Below are 21,175 nucleotides of genomic sequence, written 5' to 3'. Positions count from 1 at the left end.
GAACTCAGCCACGGAGTAGCCACTCTGAAAGAAAAAGACAACAGAGGCTTCCCGAGAAATGTCTGCGCAAGAACAAATCATACTAATCTGCCAGATAGAAATTGTTATAACAGGAATTAGTGAATGAATGGGACCACACACGAAAGTGAGTCCAACCAAAACGCTTTCCTGAGAGGTTCAGGCCTTTGCCCCCATGAAGCATCCCAGGATGAACCCTAAGAAGAGCAGGTAAAATGGAAACAAACTCATTTCAAACTTCTAATAAAATAAACTATTATTGAGTTTCGTATCTTATTAAAAACTCTTGTAACCTAAGTCTCATGTGGTCTGTTTGGTACTTTCCAATGCTGACTGTTAACCTCTGCTAAGTGTGTGTCCCTCATTCGCCCCAAACACCCGCTACCACCTCAGGTCTCGTCAGCTTCCTCTCCAGCACCGTCATGTCGGGCAGCAACCTTCAGGCCAAGCTGCAAACTATGAATCGACAGACTTTGAAGGCAAACCACAACTTAAGAGGATTCTTCTTTGGGGAAGGGAATAGGAATTTTTTTTCTTCCAGAAGGTGGCTAGTAATAATCTCACTTTAGGCAATGGAGACCGTCAAAGATTTTAATGCATGAGGGATGGGTATGGCTAGAGCTGTGTTCTAGAGCATGAAGGCAATGTCTAAATTTGTATTTTGGTTCTTAGTCCTTGGAACTGAGGAGTTTACGAAGTTTGTCAAGTGAATAATCGATGATGACTGTTTACTGAATGAATATGATTCCATGGACCACCAGCTGGATGCATGGGGTGATCCCTAACGGGTGACTAACAGGTTTATGAGCACCTTCTAAATTGTTGCTGTGTGCTCAAACACCTCCCAGAAAGTTTTACTGGTATCAATACCCTGCAGTCCAATTCTGCCAAGAAGCCACTTTCACCCTGGAACTGAAGGCGTTTTTTAAGAGAAATTACTGAATGACTTTCTGAATGCCACAGATGCCTCTACTACATAATCACTGATGCGGGAAACTATTTTTAATTTAAAATCTTACAATATCAGCTACCACATATTAAAAAGACATTCCCTACGGATATTAAATAAAGGAAATGTGAGAAATGTAACTATGGAATCATAGTTAATGAGAACAGAGATCAGAGGAATGACTTGCTGATTCAAATATTGGATCCAGACCCGATTGGAGTAGAAAATGCTGGCTGTTACTCAGTGGAAATAAAGGTATTCAGTCCCAAACCCTCCTCTTACATAACTCAACAAACCGGGAGTTCTTTATCCACCAAATGAACCCAACATCATCACTAACTCCAACTCACCTATGTCCAACTCTGAACAAGTGGATATTAATGGGAACATTCTTCTAATCACATGCTTATCAGCACACCAGCCTCTATGCATATGAAAACGGATAGGCAAAAATAGGCGTAGCCAGCAAGATAAAAGACTTGAGCACAGATTCAAGCTCCACGTCAAATCTAAGATGCGAGCACTTGCCTTCTTTCAAGTTTTTTTAGTAATAGAAATACTCTAAAAATATTTTTAAAGTACATGATATATATGCTGCTGCAGGGCTTCCCCCTGGAACCCAGGTAGGGAATTTCCTTGCAAACTAACTACAGCCTAAGGTGGGACACAGACAGGCGAGAAAGAGAAGAGGACGGCTGGCCAGGCAGGGCCGTGCCGCACACATGAGCGTCGCGGCGCGGGGACCTCTGTGGCCGTCAGCCTCTCTCCGCGTGCCGGTCCTGCCCCTACACACCCGGGGCTACCGGCGAGGTTCTGCGAGGATGCCTCAGGCCCCTGCCCGCTCTCCTTTCTCCGAACGTCAGTAATATCCTGGAAATCATTCCAGGCACGTGTCGGCCGGTTCAAGTTAATTAAGCACGTGTCCGTGACACCGACAAGAGCCTGCGTGGGAGGCAGAGCCGGGAAGCGCTCTCCGCAAGCTCTGGCGCCAGAGGTCACAGTCTGATTCCCGGGGGGCGGTGGGGGGGGGGGTCCTCCTTCCCACCGCTGACCCCTCCGCTCTGAAAACTCGGCAATTCCGGGAGAAAGCTTCAACGGCCAGCGAGCGGCAGAGCCCCGCCGCGAAGCATTCAAGAGTCTCCGGGCCCTGGGTCGCCCAGAGCCGGTGCACCGACAGAGCCTGGTATTGGCTTTGGGTCCGTGAAACACCACGGATGCTCACAAACCCCGCGACCCGTCAACCATCTTGACTCAAGGACCCCCCCCCCCACGCCCACCCCGAATGCGGAGGGACCGGCGGGCTGGAATCCACGACCGGCGAGTCTGCCCTCGCCTGCACACTGCAGCCTCAGCCTGGAGAGCCCCGGCACGCACCCCCCGCCCCCGCCCCCGCCCCGTCGCGGGTCTTTTACCTTGTGGCCTTTCCCTGGGGGACACCTGACGTTGTTGGAGGCTCCCGCTGTTTGATTCATGTCCGGAGGAAGTTGGGGGGCCCGATTCTCGGCCTTCAAAACTTCCTTCGCGCGTGGAGGGTGGCAAGGTGCGCGTCTCGGGGAGGCCAGGTGGGTCCTCCCTCTCCAGCCACGGCCGGGCGAGCGGAAGCCGGTTCCTCACGCCGCAGGTTTCGGCGGGGCTCCTCGCCCAGGGATGACAGCCCGCAGCCCGGTGCTGAGGAAGGAGAAGCTGCGGCTGGGACCCCGGAGGGAGCCCGGGCGGCAGCAGCGGCTTCCAGGGCGCTCTGCCCAGCGCTGCCTTCCTGGGAAACAGTCCAGACTCTCAGGACCAGAAGCCCGAGCAAATCGGAAAGGAGCTCCGAGGAGGGGCCAAGGAGGTATGTGTATGAGGGGGTTGCGGGTGTAGGACTAGTCTCTTCCCCGAGCAAGGGGTGGGGACACCGCAGAAGCTCCGGAGCCCCGCGCCCTAACGCCCCCCGGGCGGAGCCACGGCTGCAAGACACCCACGGGTTCGCTTTCCACTCCCGCATGGACCTTTCCACAGCCCTCCACACCCTCAAAGGCTCAGGCTGGAGCCGTCATCAGCGCAGAGCAGGCACCCCTCTCGCCTTGCAGCGGGTAATTAGGAAGGGCAACTCGGAGGGGCGGGCGCCTGCGCTCGCTGGCAGCTCCTGCGCCCGGCTCCGGGCGCGAAATCTTCCCGGGATGGTCGGGAGGTGGCACGCGAGGCTCTGCCAGGCGCCACTGCACAGGGAAGGCGAGGACGTGGAGGGGGCGGAGGAGGAGCTGGACGGTCCCTGGCTCCTTGGCAGAGTCCCCTCCAGCCACAGCTGAGGGCTGTAGGCACCCTGCTCCCGGGACTGGCGCTGCGGGCGGGGTGGGGTGCGCTCCCCGCGTGCGTGCAGAATCTGCGTGCCCGGGGCCGGATGGGGGGGCGGGGGCGGCACGCAGCAGAGCGAGTTTACTCCTGGCTGCAGTAGGAGTATTTGCGCTCCTCAAGGCTTTTCTTTTTTATTTTCTTCTCTCTCTTCTTTTTTCTTTTGGCGCCTGTGAAGTCATGATCTAATTAGTCAGCTTTCGGATAGAGGTGGAAAACTGACCCTTGGGAACTAAGAAAAACAAATCAAGAAAGAGCAACTGCTCCGTGAAGACTGCATTGCAACATTCTAGAATTACAAGTCTGAGTGGTGGACCAGCAGCACATTAGAATACAGCCTTGGAGTTTAGCTAAATGTTTTTTTCTAGATTCCTGCAGGTAGAGATGGCAGAGTTTGAATATTCTGGGTGGAAAATCAAACCACACAACTCGGTTTCTGTTTCCAGATCGCTCATCCTTCGGTTCATCATCTGTAAAGTGAAGGAAGATATTGGCTTCCCCGGTGAGAACCGGAGCTGCGGTTCCTCCTCAGTCACGTTGGGGAACAGCACGTCCCCATGGGTGCCCCTTTAGAGTAAAAAGGAGATTTCCTTCTCAGGGGTCTGCCGATGCTCACTGTCATCTCCCTAGGTGGGTGTTTAGTGCTGTATTCCAGGTACGGCAAGGTGGGAGGCGGTGGTTCATCAGGTGGCAGGCAGTGTTATTAACAACTACCTGGAACTGCTGAGAACGCTTCACGTTTACACACAGATACCGCTGCTCTATTGCACTCTCTTCTGACAGTAAAATTCACAGTGTGAGGCATCCTAAGAGTGTGGCACTGAGGAGTTACCACCCTCACGCTACTCTACTCTCAGCCTCCAGCAATTCATCACAATTACCCCTGAAGTGTTCCTCCTGGTTTATCTCCAGCGGCTTCTGCTCTGGGTAAGCAGGTCTCAGCTGCGTCTCTTCGTTCACCCATCTCTGCAGATTCCTGCGAGCTGTGTGTCCTGGGACCTCAGTTCCCTTCTGGGTCCAAGAGATTTTGTTGCTTTTCACTTTATTCAGGTTTTTCTTGTTGTAAGGGTGGGAGTGATGACTTCTAAGCTGTTTACATGTTGGAGCTGAAACCAGAAGTCTCTGAGTCTATCTTTTTAATCTTGAAGTCTCCTGTTTTCTTTTTATTTAATAATTCTTCCCTCAATTCATCTCTCTTCTCTCATATTAGACGATGAGCGGCAAGAAAAATGCAGATGATACCCCCTCACTGCTCAGAAATCCCTTTAGCTAAATAACCAAGTCTATTAGGCATATTAGAAACCCTCTTCCGTTTTCAGCACAACTGCAGACTACACCATCACTAAGCATCCTGCCATTTCATAATAAATATCGTGCTTCCAACGGGATCATTTGGAGCCATTTCAGAAACAGCCTGCTATAACCCACATCACTATTTTTTAATGATGAATGTGAAGGCTAGAAAGTTCGATGCAGTGTGGTCAGCTTTACTAATAAATAGTACTTTTTTGATAGTAAATTTGGAGCCTACAGATCTGACGGTATTCATTAGTGATCCTTTTTTCAGTCCTGAATAAGTAGTATCACATGATAGACCACACTGTGTCAGGCAGGAAGTAGCAAGTAAAAGGGAGACGAGCAGAATTCCCTAATTCTTTCCTTCCTCCCACTCCCCAGGCCCTCTCCCACCACTCTCCTTTTTTGTGGACACTGGTGGGCTGTATGCCTCCTACTTTACAGGGTGGTTTCTGCCTTTCAGTTCCCCCAAGCATCTTCTCAATGACTCACGTCGGGGCAGACACTGACACCCTAGATCAGTGTCATAGAGGAGTTCCTGAAGGTAACCTCTGGACAGTCAGTCTCCACTTCCCAACTTCCTTCCTGCCAGGAATCAGGAAACCAACACATAGAGCAAATCAAAGATGACGTAGGCTTTACAGAGGTAAACACAGCCTCACATTGTTGGCTGTGTTTAGCTACTGTTTCCTTGCTTAACAAGCGTACATTTTGCTCTTTTTATAATTTTAATTAGGAATGTTAAAACACACAAGAACTGATATTCAATATCTGAAGAAAGAATGGATATCTGAGAACAGCACTTGGTTTCTGCTAACTTGCTCCAGTGGATAAGCTGTACTGCCACTGTTAGGCCACCAAAGCTGTGAATTGTGAAATCAAATGTTAGTGGTGATTCCATGTTTCTGATACTAGATTTAAAGTTAACTGATCACTCACTGTCTTCCATTTGTCTTCTCTTCACACCAGACTAAGCAAGTTACAGAACAGCAACAAAAAGTGAAGTTACATTTTGTGTGTTGCATTTTTATTGATTGAAATTCCTCTCTATAATAATCTCTTTCGGAAAAATGGGATAGTTTTAGTTTAACCACCTGCCGTGCAAAGTCACATCCAGCCTTTACAGGGAGGCAGAAGCAAAACCCAGGGACATTTTTAATATGTGGCTAAAATGCCAGCTGTCTCCCCTTTAACCCTGGATCTGAGAGAAGAGTGGATGGAATTTCTTGTAGATCATTCTTTCTCATCAATCTAGAGGCAGGACTGAGAGAAATGTATCAGGGTAAGGAAGGTTTTCCTATGATGAATGCCTACCACTTCCATGATTAATTTAGCATTCACATTCATTAATATTTACTGGACACCTACTGAACTTTCAGTGGGCCCTCTATGGAGCTGAGGGTTCTGCAGAGTATTCATACCAAGCACGTATTTGCCACTCTGCCATCTAGAGCAATTCTGGAATACTCCTAAGTTCAATAATGTCATCTCCAGCAAATCCAGGTGCAAGTATGAAAGCTCTGTCCTCCTAGGAACTCTGACTGATATCCATATATTTGCAGGTACATCATGTGCTCCTTGCGAGTCAATCCAGCTGAACTTGTCATTTGGATTGTTTTGGCACTTTCAGCCATTATTAAAAACCAGCTGATTATATAACCCCAGGCTGAAATGAAGTAGTCCAAGATTGCTTTTGGCAAACAATGCCCACCAATTAGAAGTCTGTACTAAACACTCTGTTCTCTAGAATCACTTCTTCTTCGGTGGGAGCCTCATGTCGTCACAGCCATCACCTCTTCCTGGAGCGTGCTCCACGCTGGCACCCTTGGCTCCCTGGCGCCTATTGCGCTGCTCACTCTGCTCTGGTTGGAAACGTCGCTGTCCTCTGCCTTGTTGCCTTACTCCAGCTCCTCTGGACCTTCCCAGTTGACAACCTGATTACTAAACTTTTTTCTCAATACGTTTCCTAAGGAAAGAAAAAAGAGCTGTTAAAATCTTGTGGTGGGCAGTGATGGGAATAAATACAACTACTGGGCTGCAGAGAAAGGAGGCTGTCCCAAGATTTCTGTATCTTGTTGAAAAAGACAGAAGCTAGGGATGGGTGAAATCCAGTGTTTTCACTTTGTTAAAGCCTCCACACGTAGCACATGCCGACCGTGCTCTGTGTTTAGAAGGTCTTTCTCAGGGGTCTTGATGCAAGAGGGTGGGATAGAGAGTGGGGCTGTGTGGATCTCCACTGCTGTGTCTCTCCAGCAATGGCAGCAGGTCCGGTTGGCGCCCTGCCCATATCCTCTTGGCCCTTTCTGTGCCTACCAGCCTGACTTCCAACTGCAAGCACCTGTGTTGATTGCCTGAGGGCTTTTTCTGCACTCTGGGTGTGTGGCAGACTGGAAGTGCCGCAGAACTCATGCCCCAGCTAGCAGTCCTAAATAACCTACCAATGGGAGTTGGCAGATAAATATGCCAGCCCTCAACCTAGGATAAGGTAACTTTGAGGTACATGTTCCATCCTGTCTCTCAGAGTGCCCAGTGCCCATGTGGAAACTTGACTAACAATGCACCCCTCTTGGCTTCCCTTCCCTTCCGTGTCTCGTGCGGTGGCCTTGAGTAAGCCATGGCTGACCTCCAACTACAGGAAGTGACTGTGATGAGGCCCAGCTGTCATGCTTTGGAATCCATCACGGTGTGTGCCGAGGTCGCGCCTCCCTCCTCCCGGCCAGTAATGGAGTGTGGCAGGCTGGTAACAAAGGCCTGCTCTTAGGAGATGTGGGAGCTCCCTGATGGCCAACTTTCATTCAAGGACTGCCTGCAGAAAGGTACCCAAGCTTCTCTCCCTCGCCCCTTCACTGAGAACAGACTTGCACTGTGGTTGGGTAGCTCTGTTTTCACTTACACGGCATTTTCCCTAATCCAGTCCTTTCATGTTTATTACCAACATGGGTTCTGTTTCTTCAATTCCCTATTCTCCCAGTGGTGTTTCCAGCATCATCTTCCAACTTAACTACTTGTACACAATAAGCCTTGATTTAGAGTCTGTTTCTAAGGGGAACCCTGAACTAAAACACATTGGGAGGTACAACCTATCAACCATAGCCTTCGTTTAGTTTTATCGTATTATAAAATCACACACTAATTAGATCTAGAAGAGATCTCAGAGGGGACCCAGCCCAGCACACTCATATTTCACAGGAAGAATGAGAGAAATCAGTTCACCTCTCCGTCGAGGCACAGCCAGGAGTAGATCACTTCAGATAATTATCGTGAACTTAAGAGATATAGATCGATGCTCTGTGCTACCAAAGGAATCATTCCAAACAATTGATACAAAGTAATTCGAATTGGCAGCCATCTTACACCAGTGTTTAGCAAAGCTGGCTGTACATCCCGGAGCACCCAGAGCGATGGATTTGTAGCTTCCTTGCAGTATGTGTACCGGAGTCTGGAGCCTGCAGAGGTAAACAATTACTCACCTATGCACAACTGTTTTCAGTTGTGTTTAGAAGCTGCTATGACTGACATCGCTAAAGGAATTGGCGTGTATTTTCTCAGTCAGTATAAGCCACTAGTTCATCTACTCCCCAATAAGGTGATGTAAATTGTTTTGACATTTTCAGAGACGGTATAATATTAGGAAATTTTGGAAAATGGTGCTCTGTTCCATTTCCCTGCCTTAAATAAACCGTGTAATCGTGATTAAGTGAATCCTTCCTTACTGCCTTTTTCCTTGACTGATAAAATCCCCAGTAGTAATTCAGTTGCGTTGGTCTGATGACGTGGCACTCCTGAAAATATATGGGTGCCTTTTTAATTGATTGTGTACAGTCATTTTAGTGTACTGAATTATTATTTCTAAAATTCTATAAAATATCCATATGACAAAGTCCATTCTCCAGGTTTTACTGTTCTAATTAGATGTTAAAATCATGCCAGTTGATTTCAGCAAAGTGACATTGAGTAGTGCCACTTTTTTTTCTTCATCAACCATCTGTCTCTGCCCCTCATGTACACCAATTCCTATCTTCTTCATGACGCCCCGTGCACCTTTCCTCTCTCTGAGTCTCTGTTTCAGGCATGTGGCCTCTCGCACTGGGAACAACTTCCTTCATCCATTCGGGCGATCGCGCTGCCCTCTCTTCTTTAAAACTCAGATGCACTCAGTTCTTCAGTAGGGCCTCCACGCTCAGGGCAGATGGTTCTAGGCACGCCAATACATTAACTTCCCAGGAATTTATATCAAAACATGATATTGATGGTCAATATATATACCTACATCAGATATGCCTCAAATTTAAAGGATCTACTTTTCTTAAAGTAGTTTCTACTCTACCCATTGGAAGAACTGACGTCTTTCTGTGCAGAGACAAAAAGCTGCTCTACATCATAGTAGATGCTTCTCAGAAAAATGAATTATTTCATTTAAAAAAGTCTTTGAGACCGTTTCTTTTGATATTGGTGGAATCTGGCTGGACTGCTGGTCCAGTTCATGATTTTTGAATTATATCCTAAAGCTTCATTCGATGGAAGGTTACTGATCTGGCAAAAATTGGGGCTGCTTCACTTTAGTGTTTTCTTCTCTCTTTTTTTTTCTCCCCAAAGCCCCAGTGCATAGTTGTATATCCTAGCTGTAAGTCATTCTAGTTCTTCTATGTGGGATGCTGCCACAGCATGGCTTGATGAGCAGTTTGTAGGTCCACACCCAGGATCCAGCAAACCCAGGGCTGCCAAAGCAGAGTGTGTGAACTTAACCACTCAGCCATGGGGCCAGCCCCTGTGTTTTCTTTGATGAAAAGGTTGACTAAAGAAATCAATAGTGCAAACAAAACTGAACTCCTTAAGAGAAAAAATTGTTTTCAAGCAATTTAGCATATTATTTACTTATCATGGCAAAATATACACAACATAAAATTTACCATTTAAACATTTTCAAGTGTACAATTCAGTGGCATTAAGTACATTCACAGTGTAGTGCAAACATCGCTACTGTCTAGTTCCAGAACTTTTCATCAGCCAAATGGAAACCCCATCCTTCTGATTGTAAAGATCCTTCTTTCAAAGCCCACAGATATTCTCGTTACAGCATCGTTTGCAATGATGGGGAGTTGAGAGCAATCTCCATAGTCTTTACTAGGAGAGTAGATGAGGGGGTGTGTGGACACACATGAGGTGCTGTGCAGTAGGTGAGCCCGTGCTTGACTTCTGTAGGAGTTTGGGTTCAGTTCATTTCCTCACTCGTACAACAAATTCCTTCCCCATCAGAGACTGTAGAGATAATTTGTCCAATTTAGTGAACAAACAATTGGCTGATGCGGGGCTAGAACCTGAAGCATCACTGTGATTACAAATTATTGCCAAAACAGTAGTTTAGCATGACAAAGGTTTTTCTTTTCATTCCCTCAGAGTATTCCGTGGGCCACACAGTGACTCAGAGATCCAGCCAGTCTTCACTTGGCAGCTCTGTCATCTCAACGTGTGGCTTCCATCACCACAGCTGGAAAACCAAAAGCCAGAGGTCTGCACAGGGCTTTTCCTTCCTTGTAGAGGGGAGTTTTCATCTCTGCTCAGATGAGAGAAGGCTTTGCCTTGAGGATAGAGGAGGATTTTGAAGGATAAGGAAAGTGGTTCAGGTTATGACAAGCCATCAGCATCATTTAAGTAAAGGTAAACCAGACAGGTCAGTCTTGTTCCAGCAAAACGGTTACATAGAGAAAAAGCAGATTGGATCTTTGAATGCTTGACTACGGAGCTTGGACTCAATCTCACGGTTAATAGGCAGGAATTGGTTCAATAGCCGCTAGTTCTTAGCGGGAAGGAAGAGTGTGCTATTTGGATTCTATAGAACCAATTTCACTCTCCATTTGTATTTGCAGATTCAGCTTCAAGACCATTTTCTCATGTTCTAAAAGTTCAAAAGCAAGCACTCAGGAGAGAGTTGGCTATGCGTTCCTGCCTTGGGTTTTCTAAGACTAACCACCTGGTGAATTCCGCAATCCTGTTAAATGATGCTCCTGACCGAGGAGGACACAGGCAAGCCAAAGGCAGAATGACTGTCTCCATGAGTGATGAGAGAGCTGCAGACCTGATAGGCAGATAGAGCATTATTAATAGACCAGGGGTTGGTGCTGGCTATCACCTGAGCTGCCCAGGCTCTTCTTGTGTGGCATAAGGGACTTTCTGCCATCATTTGGATTTGGAACGGTGGACGAACATCTCCAGTAACACTGTCCAGACAATATATAAAGTTGAAAATTTACCAAATACAGCATATTTAAAGGAACTTTATCTTTCAAAACAATATGCATACATTTTAAAGGCAAATAAATGAATATAATACCAGTAATTATTGTTGAATTATCCTCTGTTTACTTGAGATGGAAATAAAAACAAAACTCCCAGAAATTGTAAGGGGTTAAATTAGAGCACATGAGTTGGATGAGGACACCATGCAATGTTTGCTCTTCCACACCGGCATTGTTAATAAGCTAATAGGGTCATCATTAAGTTCTAAAGAAGCAAGCAATATTTTTTTATTGCCACCCTAGCTAGTCCTAAAGGAAACAGGAAAATAATTCTCATCTGGTGGTCTCCGTGCTCCTTTTTCCTCGTACGAGTCTTGCCTGTCTCTCTCAGGGTGAAGTCTGTATGGATGCGGGTTAGAAGATGTGACGAACATGTACACCAGGCACAGCTATCAGTGTTGCCCTTTCCAGGAACGTGTGCACTTTCACCTGGCCTTGCTCTTTCCCCATGAGGTGCGAGACGGGGTTTGTGCTTCCAGAGAGAGCCTGGTCCCCAGTTTTGCAGGGAGTTCTTTTAGTGTCTTAGTCACAATGAAGTGTAAACAGCCGGTAGAGTTTTTCTTTAGAATGGATTTTTTTTATAGAAGGAAAAGGAAAGAGAAGAGAACACTGATGGCATTGAGAATCTGAAGAGCAGACATAAACCAGAAAAGGAATGCAAACAGGTTATTCAAGGTTTACTATTCTCACAATTTAAACTATTCAGATTTGCAGCATTATTTCCTTGTCTACTTTGAATATGAACAAATTTAAAAACAACATTGCGTGTGGAGCACATTTCAACCAAAATTATTAGTAATGATGATTAAAGACAAGTTATTGTAGTGGGGCTGGCCCCCTGGGGCCCACTCAGCATTTGTGCAGCAAACGTGTATGGAGTGTGTATTGTGTGCCAGGCCCACGTGAGACCCCACGAATACAATTACTCTAGACAGGCTCGTCCCCTTCCATCATGAAGCTCTCATAATAGCTCCCATAATAGGGACATTGAAATAACAACAAATAAAGAGACAGATAAAATCATACAAGTCATATTAAGGGATGTGAAGGAAACAAACGAAAGCCTACACAGAAAGTATTGGTGGATCTGATTTAGACTGCTCTTCCAAGAAGATCGCTGAATCAATATTTAAGTTGAGACCTGAAGGTCCCAGATGTATGAGGACCCAAAGGTATGAAAAGTTTGGCATGGCCAAGGACGGCCGAGGTCGCCCAGTCATGGACGCAGCACTGGGAGGGGAGTCAGGTGCAGCACGCGCTGGATGGACGCCACACGCCGCTGCCCGGGGGCTCTGAGCTTTGTGCCTTGAGGCCCTCTCCCAAACTCACCTCTGCTTCTAGCACAGTAACGAGAGATCATCACAAATGGAGAAAACTGAGGAGACACAACTAGGTTTAAACAAAATACACATCTCTGCGAACCCTTAGCAAGCAAACAAAAGAGAGATACGAAGCTTTAATTAGGGCCCGAAGTACCATCCTGCTGGTCTCTAAGCAGAGTCATCTGGGAGCTCAGCTCGTGACAAGGAGCTAAAATGAAAGGTATGGTTGCCAGGTGGGCTGCGCAGGCACATAGCTTTACACCAAGGACTGGAGTGTAGTGGTCCCTTCCAGTTAGTGAGTGATAAGAGAAAGGTGGTCATTGGTCCCGTCCATGTGCAGGGGCTGGGAGGGCTTCGACGTGGCCTCCAAGTCAGAATCTGGGCCAAGCTTCCTCCTGGCCCGGTGGCTAGATATGTAAGATCCCTAGAATGGGAATCAGGGCATCGATATAAAACCCCCTCTGGTTAGGGGGCCTCGGGGACTGAGTAGAGGCTGTCACAAACCACCAGGTAAAGAGAGAGACACAGAGAAAACGGGGAAGTTACAAACCAGTAATCCTATTCCCTGGGTCACTCCAGAGAAGGTCTTGGTGTGCCTTTAAGACACCCATTATCAGGATGTGCACTCTATCCTTGTTTATAAAAGGAAATGGGGAAAAAGCAAACATCTATGAATTTAAAAAGGTAAAAAATATTGCATCTATAGAATAGACTACCAATGATGATTAAGCTGAAAGAACTAGACACACACGTACCAGTGTGCGTGAATCTCAGGCAGTACTGTTGACCACTCCATCGTGATGGAGCAGCCCCGTTCCTCCCAGATGCTCCCTCACAGCCAACACGCAGCAAATGAGCACAGAAGATCGAAAGACAGAAGGAGAAGGCGGACTGTCGTGGGACCTCAGAGCTGAGGAAGGAATGGCAGGGCACTGAGACCTTGGGTTTTCTTTTCTTCTCCCATAGATCCCACATGGGGCGGGGCAGCACCTCCAGCCCAGAGCCACCAACAGGCTCAGACAGATAAAGCTCCAGGGAAAGCCTGGTCCCCGGTCAAAGGACCTGGCAAAGGGTGGCGTAACAATGAAACTTTTATGGCAACAACTGTGCTGTTCTAGCCAAACAATGGAGCCAGTCCCTGTCTCAGTTTCCGCAGGGCCGAGCGGGAAGCGATATTCCACCCCACCGCCTGCCCAGGAGAGCGGGCGCTGGGCTCCAGTTCCCTGTCAGGGTAGGGCGGCCAGGCGCAGCGCTGGCCAAGCCTCCGCCTGCGTCAGTGAGAGGAACTGAAGTGCTGGGAGCCAGCCATCTGCACTCGTCTCCTTCTCCTTCATCTCCCCTGGGGTTAGGGGGTCCCAGGGGAAGGTGCCCATGCCCACCCACTCGGCCCTTCTGCTCTTACACCTCCACAGGGGGACTGCTTGCTAAAAAAAAAAAAGAAAAAAAAGATTAACTAGGATGCAGTCTCATAGTATAATATCCAAAATGAGATCCAAAATCTTAGCAAAGAAACGGATGCTAGAATGGAAAAAAACAACTGGAAATTATAGCACTGCAAAATACTACAACACCCCAAACTTTTTTAGAAACCTCAGTGTGTGGGCTCATTAATAGAGATGACAACAGATAGAATCAGAGAATTTGTGGACAGACCAATAGAATTTACTCCATCTCAGAGAACAGAGAGAAATAGACTGAGAACAAATTAACAGAGCTGAGGCAACTGTGGGAAAATAACAATAGAGCTAAGGTTTTTATCACTGGAGTCCAAGGCAAAAAACTGGCTTGAACATGACCAGAGACAGGTGACACGTTACCTATAGGAGGACACCAATTCATATGATAGCCGATTTCTCATCTCAAGTCATGAAAGCCAGAGGAATTGGCCCACTTTTCAAGCGCTGAAAGAAGAGAACTGTCAACTGCAAATTCTGTATCCACAGAATGCATCCTTCAAGAAGGAGCGGAAATGAAGACATTGTCAGACAAAGGAAAAGCGAAGGAATTGGCTGCCAGCAAAGCTGCCCTGAAAGAGTAGCTAAAGGGAGCTTTCTAATGACAGCAGGTGAGACCTAGAACCTCAAAAAGGAAAGGTGAGTACAGGCATTGGAAAAATAGGGGCGAATAGGACAGACTAGCTTAATCCTCATGGGCATTTAAGAATCATATGTGATGGTTAAAAGAAGAACCATAATAGCGTGCGATGTGGTCCTCACTGCACGTGGAGGAAATGCTTAAGACAGCTGTGTTTAAAGTGTGGGCAGGTAGGGGAGCCGAGGGAAGTAAGATTCCCACATTTTATTCTGAGTGGGAAGACTTCATCAGTTATGCATCTGTATTGTAATACCCAGAACAACCCTTAAGGACACCCTAAGAAGTAATATACTCAATACACTATGAATAAATCAAGATGAAATCTTAGAAAGTGTTCATGTAATCCACAGGAAGGTGAGAAAAGAGGGACAGAGGAACGAGAAAGAGAAGAAACAAACAGAAAACAATAAAATGGTAGACTTAAGCCCCAACATGTCAACAACTACCTTAAATGTAAATGGTCTCTATGCACTAATGAAAAGACAGAGATTGGCAGATTGGATCAAAAACACTATTTACTAAAACAAAAAAGTACACGTAGATGGAAATGTAGAGAATGATGCCGTCTCTGTAAAGACTTCCACGCCAAAACCATACTCCGTGTTCATCAGGACTCCGCAGAGAAGTAGCAAAGGTATGAATCAAGGAGGGGAGGGATGCACAAGGCTGGAGGGCACTGCATCCTAGGAAAGGAGGGAGCAAGAGCTGGTGGAGAGGGTGGGGTGCAGGTTTGTCTGTATCATCATCTCCTTCAAAGAACCTGAAGCCAATAATGACAGAATGTTAACATTGGTAAGTATCAGGCAGGATGCCTGTTGTCATCCGAACTCCTCCATTTTTTCAACATAATTTATAACTAAGTAAAGAGTAGTAAAGTAAAGCAGTGATTAAATTGCACGGAATCTTATAACCCATTATTAGGAGTTTTGATTTATTTACATATAGTTGAATGAGCAAGGTAATAGTATGGTTTCAGGTAGAGTAGGTAGTCTTTATTGAGAAACTATATTCTTAAGCAAATGCACAGAAAAATGTAAACTCAAGAAACATTATATTCAAAATGGTATTACTCACATCCCTTCAACTCAGTCCCATGGAGAGTTGTTCTTAAGTGCAGGGACAGTTCCTAGCTTGCTTCTCGTTCTTTTAATTAACGTGGTTGCTGGAGATAATCATGTTCCAGCTTTCAGACACACCAGCAGGACAGGGCAGGCGTACAGACAACTATGATCACTCATCACTCCCTGAAAAGAGACTGGATCTGACTTTGCCTTCTCTACAAATCTAGGGATTATTTCAAATCATTGGAATATGGGAAAAATGGTACAGAAATCTGAAGATCAAGGCACTTGAATATGTCCCCTTCCTGCCTTGCTGTCTTTATCCTTCACCAGCTACGTACTACTCTCCCCAATTACACACAAAGATGCAAAATCTTCTACAGTCCTTTCTGGTCACTCACGGTACTGTGTTCTAGAAAGTCTCATGGACACTGACTTAGCTAACATCGAACCATTGCTCCCAGGAGAAATACAGGGCTCATCTCCTGCGAACCTCTGGTCACAGCATTTCCACTAGCCAATCAGCACAAAGCCTGCTTTTATGTGTGTTTCTGTTTGAAGACACCATATTGAATACATACTGTGGCTTCACTAACACTGCGCTCACAGCCAACAACACCATAACTCGCGCGTGAACGAACCCCATCTACCACGCATTTTCTCACACAGCACATCACAGCCTCTTACACTCAGGACACTAGACAGCACTTCAGAACTACGACTGGGGCGGTTTTCAGCAGCGAAATCACCAACAAAAAAGCAGAAAAATGTGAAAAACATAGCTCTATGTAGATTGTGACAAAGACTCTGGTTTACAGTAGAGCTGAAAGCGGGAAGCAGGGCGTCACCTTGCCTGACCTCAGCTGGGGATGGGCAGGACAGCAACGCGAAGTTTCCAGTTTGTGGATGACTGCACATGTGTCGTGAGCGTCGATTCTAGCAAGTAGGCGAATTTGCAGGTGTGGAATCCATGAGCAACTGCAGACAAGACTGTGCTTGGCAAAGACAGCTCCCGCCTAGTAAACTCTGGGAATGGCCCATGTGTGTGTGTGTGGCGGGGGGGGGGGGCGGGGGGTGGGTGGGTGTGGGTATAGATGTAGGTGAAGATATGTCAAGCCTAAAAAGCAGAGCCACCTGGTACATCCCAGGAGTAATGAGTTTTGCAGTGTCTCCATGTTTGATAGTGAGGGTCCTCTAGTCTCCAGACAGAGGCTAAGTGGCCATCTCTCAGTTCCTTGCACATACCAGACACTTTCCTGCCGTAAGGACTTCGTGTATGCTGTGCTGTCTTTCTGGAATGCTCTTTCTTCACTCTCCCCAGCTGGCCCCTTGCTCATCTTATGCTTTCAAATTAAATGGAGCTTCCTCAGAAGCCTTCTCTGACCGACCTATAGACGTTCAGTTACCCCCACCTGTTGTGCTCTAGCTCACTAGCCTGTCGTTTCCTTGACAGGAGTTCACACAATTCGCTTTTAAAAGTTTTATTTGGTACCCTGCTGCCTGCAGTAATGCCTGGCACACAGTAGGTCAGGGCACATTTGTTGAATGAGTGGCTGAATGCATGAACACTTAAGATGCCCAGGTCAGGCCCCAGGTCACTTGCTGTTTACCAGCAAGAGGAGAGTCGTTGAGCATAGTCAGCTGTCACTCTGTAATATTAGCTGGATTTCCAGACGTTAGCAGATATATGTAAATTTTGAATAAAGCAAAAACCCCAATTATCTACGGTGATGGTTCTCAAAGGTGGTCTGAAGAGCCACCTGGTTTCCATGAGGGCCCTCAAAACCACGGCCGTGGATGAGGAGAAGCCGAGGGAGAAAGAGCACCATCACAATCCTCGGCTTCCACTTCAACCTGAACGGCCAACCACGTAACTCTTTTGTAGATTTCGGCCTCACAACATGTTTTGTTTGACGAGAGGTTTGCATGACGACAAAAGTTCAGAGGACGTTAAATTCACCAGTAGTTTTCAAATAACTTAGCTTGGCATTAAAAGTCTTCTACAACGTGGCCCAAATAACCCAACCACACGGCTTCACTATTTCCCCAAACTACGCTCCTTTCCTGGCAGGTGGATCAACTCGCTGTCTAGAGAACATGGGCACGTGGCTAAAACACAGCCCCTGTGCTGGTGCTGGTCCCCTGCCCAGCAGGCCCTCGCTCACGTCTCCAAACATTATACCTGTTTCAGAAGAAAGGCGCATTCTGCCCTCCGTGGAGCAGTGGAAGACACGCCGGGCCACGTGCATCCCAGCTTCCAGGAACAGCTGCGCCCGACACTGCAGATCTGTTCAATTTTCCCTCCTGTTTGATTGTTAACTGCTTCTATCATCAGAGTATCTAAAATTTTCTTGTACAAGCAAGTATCAATCACGCATGTTGACTGGGTAATGACTGAAAATCACGCACAAGTCTGAGCCCTCTTGCTCTCTCTGTCACACACACATGCGTGCACATGCGCGCACACACAGTAAGTGAACATAATATATGATTACACCAATTATTTTTCAATGCATTTATTGTCACCTGCTAATTCAATAAATAATTATTGAGAGCTTATGATGTATTAGGCATTAGAGATAAAGTAGTGGAAAAACAGACCAAAATCTTGGTCCTCGTATAGTTTGCAGGTTAGCAGGGAGAGACGGAGTATAGAAAATAAGGACAGTATTTTGCATTGCAGATCATGATAAATGCTATGAAGGCCAAGCGCACAAGGAAGCGGTGTGGGATGTGCAGAGAGTTGGATGGGGGAACCTCACTGAGAAAACACTAGTTGAACAAAGACCTGAAAGATCAGATTCCCATGACAGAGGCAGCAGGTACAAAGGCCCTGAGGCAGCACTGTGCATGGCATGCCCGAGATGGGCAAGGGGGCTGGTGGAGTTGGTAGGGATTGAGTGAAGAGAATGATTGGGTAGAGAGGTAACGGGGTGGGTTATGCAGGGCCATTGAGACCATTGTCAAGTTAGTGGGTTTTTCTCTGACTGAGAAGCTAAGTTATTGGAGTTATTGAGCAGTTAGTGACACCATCTTTCTTACATTTTTAAAAAGTCACTTTGGCTACTCTGTTAAGATTTAGGTGTAGGAGTTTCAGAGTAGTTGCATTACAACCCATTAGGAGGCTGTTGCAGGAATCCTGGCAAAGGCTTTAGCCTCAAGGGGTTGGGGGTGGGGAGAAATCAATGGCTTCTGAGGGCACAGTATTTTTAACACAGGGCTGAAGGATTTTCTGCCAGAAATCCTGGTTGGGGTGGGGGTGGGGGGAATCAAGGATGTCTGCCAGGGTTTTCAGGGAGGAGCAGGTTGGGGATAGAGGAGCAGGAGTCTGATTAGGTTTGTGATGCCTGTTAAACGTCTCAGCAGTGGGACAGATAAATCTAGATGTCAGGGGAGAGCAAAGGACCTGGAGAGAGCAATTGGAAGCAGTCTCCTGTGGTTAGTGCGTGAAACTGTGAGACTGGTGCCATTGCCTAGGGAGCAAGTGGAAGTTCACTCATGGATGGTGACAGTGTACCTCTGGGAGGAGTAGCTGTAACACGAGCACACTGCTGCAGGGTTCGATGCTGTTCTTCACTGAGCTGCCCCAATTCTTCACACATTTCCTGGCGTCCGGAAGGTGCTCAATAATATTTACTGCACGAGCAACGGTTTACTGCACGAGCAACAGTTTATGCGGCCTGCACACCATGACCGGGTCAAGGTTAAATCGAGGGCAAGAACTGAAATACCCTGATTTCTAGTTCAACAGTCTTCTACGGTCCCTTACTCTCCCCCCTAAATTTAATTCTCGTTATTTCACTTACAATAAACACTAATGAGCTTTACATTTCATTTCCAATTCCTTTATTAAATTGCAGTTTGGCCAAGTTGTTATTTTTCTCAAACTTATAATGCCTTTAAAACAAAAATCAACTGCACTTTTTTTCGATTTTAAGAGAAAATGAAGACTAGGAATAGTTTTCTTGATGAATCAAATTTAAAAAGAGAGAGTAAGAATGTTTTAATTCAACAAAAATGCTTTTTACCCATTTTGTTGAATTATAACCATATTCAATCTTTTTTTAATCTGGTTCTTAAAGATTTTCTCTATGTCATAAGAGATCATATGCTATATTAGAAGTTTAAAAGTTTAAAAAACATAAAGATCCATCATGGTTTGTGTCAGATGAATTTTATGATAAAAAAGAATATAGGTATGGGGGATGTATTGTTGATATAATGAGCGTTTGCTTAAATATAGGGGCAATTAGATTTAGGATTATATGAATTCCCAATGAATCTATTTATCGGCACTAACTTAGAGGGGAGACCTCCCCCATTCAGGGTGAGTACTGTGAGTACTCAGTATTACTAAAAGAGAAAAGCCGTCAGCTTCTGGTTTGTTATCCTCATTCTGGCTTTTCTTTTTTTAGGGGGGAACCTATAAAGACAGGGAACTTTTTCTTCAAAACAACCCTACTATCCTACTGACACTTGCCTTGGGGAGTGTAGCCACTCCTATGACACTGTAGATGTGTGAATTAGTTTCCTCCTCAGCAGGCGACGCCAGCACAGTGAGTTTTGTTGTCATGTGTCCAGTGAGCACCAAAGCTGGGCATCTGTGGGCAGAAGGCAGCCGCCCTGTTGCCTCAGTGAAGTGGAAAACAAGCCTTATGAGTGGGCAGTGCTAGGAACTTTCTATGAAGAGTGAGCTGTGAAGGGCTGGAGCTCTCTGCCGATGCCTCTCTCCCTCTGGCCTGACATTTCTCCCTTAGAGATTTATTCCTTTGCAATCTGAAAGATGACAAACCTAAAGCAAAACTTTCCAAGAGGGATATCACATCATAATGATGTGTGTGCATCTCATGACTTCATCAATTATTTTTCTCAAATAGAAAATATATAAACAAATTATAAGTCAGATAACAATGTGGGCACCGAGTTTCCTGACAGTGGGCTGCAGGGGGCTCGTAAGGAGACGTAAAGTTGCTCGCAGGAAAAGCAGTGAGTGCTGGAGACTACATCCATCACACAATTTTTATGAAAGATGACTGTTTGGGTATTTCGGACCAGTTCCCAAAATTGAAAAGGACATGTGTCAAGTATTCATATGAAAACCTGAGTGCACCTGGCAGAATGTCTCGCAAGTCTCCCATTTTCAATGAATAATTGTTCGCCAGTGCATCTCCAGCCTCAGAACAGACTAAGGGTCCAGCCAGCCACCAGCGAAGGATGTGTAGAGAGGCACGGTCTCATAACAGCTGCGTTGTGAGCCTTTTGCATTCCTGACCACGCAGCCTGACTTCCCGGGCAAAGGCTACCTGCTGTGGAGTCCAGAGGGAAATCTGGAAGAGTCTGAGCCACCCGCTGTGATTGGTCCTCATTCTCATTTTTAGCACCTTCCATTTCCGCCCCACAAAACTTTTCCAAAGCACGACTCATTGCATTTCTATGACCCAGTGCTTGGGTCTCCTGACCTCGTGTGCTGTTCCCATCATGAGTGGAAGTGTAGAGGGACACTGCAAGTCACTGATTTCCTCCTCATGCTGATGGCTTGGCTGCTCTTAACTAGCACCGAAGCATTTGTGATGCTCTTTTTTGTGGGCCACATAATGAGCAACTGTTTAAGTATGCAGTGTTTGGAAGTGGGAAAAAAGCACTCCTGGAACACTGCAGTTTGTTATGACAGGGACAAATCGTCTTTAACTTAAATATGGATAATTTATTGTTGGACAGACATGACCTAAACCATATCTAGGAAAGTAAAGAATAAAAGGAAAAAATCTGAGTGCAAAGATTTGGCTTCTGTTTCTTGGCTTAGCTCTC

At 46.2% G+C, this 21,175-nt stretch overlaps 1 protein-coding gene across 1 annotated transcript in view; it reads right to left on the bottom strand.

The window, feature by feature from the left end:
- DPP6 (dipeptidyl peptidase like 6) overlaps positions 1 to 2,707 on the bottom strand; it is a 988,762-nt gene extending 986,055 nt beyond the window's left edge. Inside the window, exon 1 of the mRNA XM_044765679.2 lies at positions 2,380 to 2,707. Within this exon, the coding sequence (XP_044621614.2) occupies positions 2,380 to 2,439 (60 nt within the window). The 5' untranslated portion in view covers positions 2,440 to 2,707. The remainder of the gene's footprint in view (positions 1 to 2,379) is intronic.
- Positions 2,708 to 21,175: the final 18,468 nt, after the last annotated feature.

Source organism: Equus asinus, chromosome 1 (genome assembly GCF_041296235.1).
Source record: "Equus asinus isolate D_3611 breed Donkey chromosome 1, EquAss-T2T_v2, whole genome shotgun sequence".
In the NCBI taxonomy this organism is placed as follows: domain Eukaryota; kingdom Metazoa; phylum Chordata; class Mammalia; order Perissodactyla; family Equidae; genus Equus; species Equus asinus.
The sequence above is the reverse complement of the archived record's forward strand: the minus strand, read 5'-3'. Positions and strand labels throughout refer to the sequence as shown.